The sequence below is a fragment of the Pyxicephalus adspersus genome, chromosome 5 (assembly GCF_032062135.1).
Source record: "Pyxicephalus adspersus chromosome 5, UCB_Pads_2.0, whole genome shotgun sequence".
In the NCBI taxonomy this organism is placed as follows: Eukaryota; Metazoa; Chordata; class Amphibia; order Anura; family Pyxicephalidae; genus Pyxicephalus; species Pyxicephalus adspersus.
The window spans coordinates 85,827,390-85,833,389 of NC_092862.1; the positions used below are offsets into that span (position 1 = coordinate 85,827,390).

At 37.1% G+C, this 6,000-nt stretch overlaps 1 protein-coding gene across 1 annotated transcript in view; it reads right to left on the reverse strand.

Moving 5' to 3' along the window:
• The window catches only part of CCT5 (chaperonin containing TCP1 subunit 5), a 39,117-nt gene that overhangs the window by 25,572 nt on the left and 7,545 nt on the right, over positions 1 to 6,000 (reverse strand). Inside the window, exons 3-5 of the mRNA XM_072413369.1 lie at positions 5,651 to 5,815; positions 2,947 to 3,145; positions 503 to 695 (exon numbers count right to left, since the gene is read on the reverse strand). Of these exons, the coding sequence (XP_072269470.1) occupies positions 503 to 695; positions 2,947 to 3,145; positions 5,651 to 5,815 (557 nt within the window). The remainder of the gene's footprint in view (positions 1 to 502; positions 696 to 2,946; positions 3,146 to 5,650; positions 5,816 to 6,000) is intronic.

Here is a 6,000-nt window from a genome sequence, read left to right on the forward strand (position 1 = left end):
TTGTAGCTACTATTCTACCTAGGCCCACTTTCCCTACTGCATTTTAACTGTGCAGCATCTTTTTGTCCCTACAGCCTGATTATTAGGTAATCAGAAGCAGGAGGGGGTTAGATATGCATATCAAAGTACTAATATGTCTACAACAGAGCTGTTCAACTCCAGTTTTTAAAAGTCAAGTTCCACACACATTTTTTACTTTTTACAGACAGCAGTAAGTTTAGAAATGTGTGGTATACAAACAGTCAGAATAGGATCAGTTTATAAAAAAAATCCAGACCCATTTTGTGGCTCTCGTGAGCTAAGATTTTTAGTGTGGGGGGGTGCTAGCTTATTATTAAAAAAGCCTATCACTACGTATGGCCACGTGTATTGAAGTGTCTGTGCTTTTAGTCAGCAATTATGCAAATGCTATTTTACTGAGCTGTCCTAATAAAATGTGATAATGAGTCTCTGTTACAAAGCCATACATTAAATTTTAAACATAGGTCCACCTTAAATTTACCTTTGGCATTTGTGGATGGCTGAAGTCTTTGTCAACTATAACACCTTTAATAAGTTGTGTATCTTCAAGTTTGCCTCCAACTTTGCCTTCAACTTTAATTAACTCAAAATCAACATCCTTGCGTTCCATATCAGCTACAGTCAAAATTGCATTAACTGCAATTTCTGCCATTTGTCTGTGGCAACGGTTAATCCTGTAGGGGAGAGGGGGAAAAGCCTTCTGTCATTAATGGAAACTACATTGATATGCAAGAATAAATTTTATTGTATTTAATAGTAAGAAGCAGAAGAAGGACATAGGGGAGACAGAACAGCACTAAAAGGAGGAAAAGAAATTCCTGCTATACGTTTTAGTATGACATATTAGTATGACATTCATAACAGTTTGTATATTATTAGGTTGCAGACAACCTAATATTTTATGGGTAAATTTAAAGGTAAGATTGCATACCTTTATGAGTGTACGCTTTTTCATTGCCTAGTTGAGCTCCGAATAGTTCAAAATATCTAATACAATGTAATTTTTTGCACCAACATAGCTGCCTTTAAGAGCCATTCTTTCAATCTATTTCTCTTATATGAAGGTTAAGTATTAGCCAGATGCTACTCATCTGACAATTATCATCAACTTTGACCACCTCTATACCAGGAAGAAGTTTGGGAAGTTTGTCGATCTGGAGCATTTAAGTGTGTGTTAATACAATTCAAAATGATCTTTCTGGTAAAGAGTTATAAGGCAATCTCCAAACAATGTGAAGTCCATTCCAATGTAGGAAATAATTAGGACCATTGTAAATCTTCCTAGAAGTGGATGTCCTGGCAAATTTACCCCAAGGACATAACAGTCAAGGCTCAGAAAAATTGCCACATGCATGCATGTTGTTTCCAGTACCAATTCAAGAAGGTTAAGCATTCAAGTGAATTGCTCAGTTGTGATTTGTTCAGAAGTTTAGAGTTGCTCATGACAGGTGGGTGGTAGCACAGCTCAGTTATGATGAGATCAGGACACTGGCAGTACCCTCCCAATCGGTTAGCTTGTGCTAGCAGATGGGGCAGGGGGAAAAAAAAAAAAAAAGTGATGGGACATCTTTGGCCAGCATCCTGTTAAATTTCATCCCTATGACATCATTAGAACAAACTTTGCCCATCAAAATGAATTTGGGGTTAAGGTACTGGAAGGGTACAGTCATGTGTAATAGGGGGGTGCGCACTGATGGGTAACAATGCTATTGTGATGAACATTTGGGGATGGTAGCCCCCACTTGCACCTATATTTGGTTTACCTGCACTTCTCAGTTTTAGAGAGTTTTACATGTGTCCTTCACTTGCACTTACATTTCCCTACACCTGCCATTCTAGAGATATTGAGGTTTAAAAAATAGAAGCAAGCAGGGTAGCATAGTATGACAATTATAGATTTGTGAAAGGTAGGGTGAAAGGTATGTAAGTGGCCTGTTCCCCAATTTGTACTTTTAATTTTGACCAGCCTTTACAGATGATCACACTGTGCTTGCTGCGGATGTCATTACACACTCCCACTCGGATGGATAACATTTTCCAGGCAGTTTTTTTTGTTTTTTTTTTAATAGAATATGCTCAGTGCACACCACCCTGAATGTGCCCGATCTTGTCTGATTTCTGAAGCTAAGCAGGGTTGGGCCTAGTTAGTACTTGGATGGGAGAATATTGTCAGTGATGAGAATGGGACATTGGCTGTCCCATCCCTATCGCCTAATACATGCTGGGCAGTGATGAGAGGGAGACACTGGCTATCTCACCCTCATACTACTATCACATGCTCACATAAATGATGCTCTTAAAGCATCAAAACATTATTATACAAAGGGTGACTTTCCCGTTTATATAATGGTCAAATGTGTGCATTTTATTTCTTGGGGGAAGACCCCTCCTTTTCAGTCTTTAGTGAATACTTGGATTACCTTTAAAGCAGAAGCTCTAGGTCAAAAACAGCATTGGTAATTGACTTGCTAACATTCCATGCAGCTATTTTAATAATACAATAATATATGCTGTAAAGTGAGCCTGTGGTATACACACGTGTGGCAATGCAACATATTAACAAAACTGCTTTAACCCTTTCAGTCTTCATTGTTCCAACTTGTCTCTTCCTAGTTGTGTAACAGATGGTGATCGGTCACTTAGTGCTGTTGTGGGCCTGGAAAGAGTCTTCATCCCAGTAAAAGTTCTATTTTGCATCTTGGAGCATAAACAGAACTACCTGCCCTGCCTTCCAAAGTCAGAAGATCACAAAGGCAGACAGGTGGAATGGCAGTAAATACATTAACCTGTTTTGCATTTAATGGCAAGCCACATGTATATGGTAGGTAGCGTTTTGTAGTTGCTGTAATGCGTAGTAGGTTAGTATTCTGCTCTTGCAAAATTGACTTAATTAGGTATTATAGGTAAATAGAACAGCCTTCTTACACTTTTGAGCCAAGTGTGGTCATTGCAGTTTGAATAAGAGGCTCTATGTTGTTGGGATCCACAGGAAAACTGTCACTAATCTTATCCAAATTCTCAATAGCTATTTTTGCAGCTTGTTCATATCCATCAGATATTCTTATAGGATGAATACCACGATCCAGCAACTGTTCAGCTTGTTCCAGTAAAGCTCCTGCAAGAACTAGAACATAATTCACAAGTTAAAAAGCACAGTAAACAAATTAATTAAAAACAAAATAAACCAAGATATTTACACACATGTATAAATAAAACAGCCCTTTAAATTTAAAACTATTTCATGCACAGTGGAACTTAGACATGTGTACTCAAAGCCAATCAGTGCTTTCCTGCTTTGAACAGTGCCATCAGTAAACTGAACAAAACTCATTGCGGAGAGCAAAGTAAGGACAAACACCATCTGTTACCAATAAAACTATATTGCATGAAAACACTAACAAGCTTTTATGTTGGTCCTCTTTGGTCTGGTAAACATACAACTAAAGTTATTTTGTTAGATGTGTTTTGTGGTGTATTTTTGAGGCATTTGAGGGTTTGAAAGGAATAAAAAAAGCAAATCTCACAAGACTTCACTACAACCCCTTTCACTACAGCAAGGTCAAAACTGAGAATCTGGTCCTGGAGGGCTTGCTATCCCACGTACAAGTAGGGAAAGCAGAAGGGATAACATGATTTGGGAAGTAAATAACAGCAGTGACTGGATTAAGTAGAGACAGGATGGCTCAGGAACTTGGGTTGCAGGCATGGGTTGGTAGCATGTTTAAGATTCTCCATCCTAAGGCTAGAGTTTTCCAGTGAAAGATGTTTTTACATATTTTAGTAAGGAAAGAAGTGAAGTTGGCTTTAAAAAGATCATGTAGATGATATTAGTCAGATCCTCTGAGTATAGATTTTTAAAGACCTAAACTTCTTGAGAGGAGTTTTTAAAGACCTAAACTCCTTGTAGCTTGAATTCTGGCTATTTCCAAAAATGGGGCAGGGTAGGGGGGAGATTCACCCTCTAAATTTAACAGGATGAGAAAACAAAACAAAAAAAAAACAAAAAAACACAAAAACAACCAGGAGACCTGTTGACATTTGATAAGAGAAAAATACTTCATCATTCATCACCCTAACCTCTGCAAAGAGGAAGGAGTTTAGTACACACAAAATTGCACTGGTAGTGTTGTACAAACCTCCCACTGCAGGACAAAGGCTATCTGGTTGAGGTGAACAATGGTGATAAAGGGCCCAAACTGTTTTCAAAAATTTTAATCCGACTGTACTCACAATGAATGTTTCCATTTTAAGAGTTTAGTTAACAGTAATAAAGCAGTGAACTTTGTTGTATCTATCTGCAAGACTTGTAGCTTTCAATATATTAATATAGAAAAAAAATGAACTTTTTTTTTTTTTTTTAAGATATTTTTAGCAATAGCTTTTGGATTTGGGAGAAAAATAAAGCCATGTTTGGAAGTCAGGCTTTTTGCTTAATATGATCCTTGTTTTTTCATGTAAATCCCAAACTGCATTCAATTTCCATTCAAACAAAAAGATCACCTAAAACATTGTATATTTTCTGAAAGCAGAGGCTCTGTAGAATTAATAATGTTTTAGTGTAGTAATCATAATATTCAATACTGCACCCAGAAAGTGCAGTAGTCCAGGTACAGGATGTTACAAATGCCTCAGACTTTCAGATCAACATAGCCATTCATCACCTACCTAGAAGTTATTCAAGAGGTTTAAATCCTGGTAAAAAGTGCCTAAATACAACAAGAAGAAAATCCTAATGACATCAAATGTCTGCAACCCTGCTCAAACCAGGGTGGGGATATCACTGGTAGAGTAGCAAAAACTCATTACCTAGAGAAAACAAAAGTTTTACACTGTGCTGTCAAAAGAGGTATAGTTAAAACAATACAGGCCCACCAGCCAGGGCATAAACATATTTTAATATCTCTCGGGCAGTAGTTTAACCAGTAAAGGCTCTTAACAGTGTCAGATTAATTTTTTTTTTTTTGTATGTAGGTAAGCAAAAATTTCTGACCCACCTCCCCCCTGCCCCTCCCCCTCCAAGGACTAGAGTGGAACAGTCCTGAATCAGCAGATGAAAAAGCCTCTTAAAACACAAAACCAATTTAAGGACTGAGGTTGGTGTATTGGAAAAATGTGACCCTGCCCTTTTTTATCAGTTTAATATTGGATCCAGTTTTCTTAATTTTTCTTTCCTACCACACTAAATGAAGATTAAAGTTGCAATTAAAAATAGACCGACAGCTGGTTACAGCAGTCAGTTCCTGCATCTCAAATTATTGTCTTAGCCTTCTCTGGAATCAATTTTTTTCTTGTCTGGAATATGGACACCACCTGGGTACGACAATCTTGGTACAGCGGAGAAATCTGACTGGTAATCTCCCAGAGATTGTATTGTGCTAGGCTGGGGGCCTAGGTCCCGTTAATCCTTATTACTCCCCTCCCTTTCCATTTCTTTGCCTTACTTTCTTTTTCTCCTTGTCTTGTACTTGGGTTTTCTTTGTGTGAAGACAGATATTATGCCAGAACTAGAAAGGTTGCTAACTCCTACTGTGATCTTATAAGATTGTTTGATTTTTGATATTTTCAGACATATATTTTGGCCATTTGACTACACAAAACATTTTTTTTTCTTTTTTCAGTGTATTCCTACCAACAACTCCGGTGGTACCATCTCCGATTTCATCATCTTGAGATTTTGACAGTTCAACCATAAGTTTGGCTATTTGGTGATCAACATCCATCATACTAAGAATTGTTGCACCATCATTAGTTACTGTAACCTGACCATCCTTATCCACCATCATTTTGTCAAGTCCTACAACATAAAAAACACAAAAACATAACACACATTAGCGCTTAGCAAAAGTCTAGTTTTACATGCAAATGAAGCCTCAAGTGTTATAACTTATTCATAGGCTATTTTGTCCAACTTCTAGTTTCTTAATCTCAGTATATATATATATATATATATATATATATATATATATATATATATATATA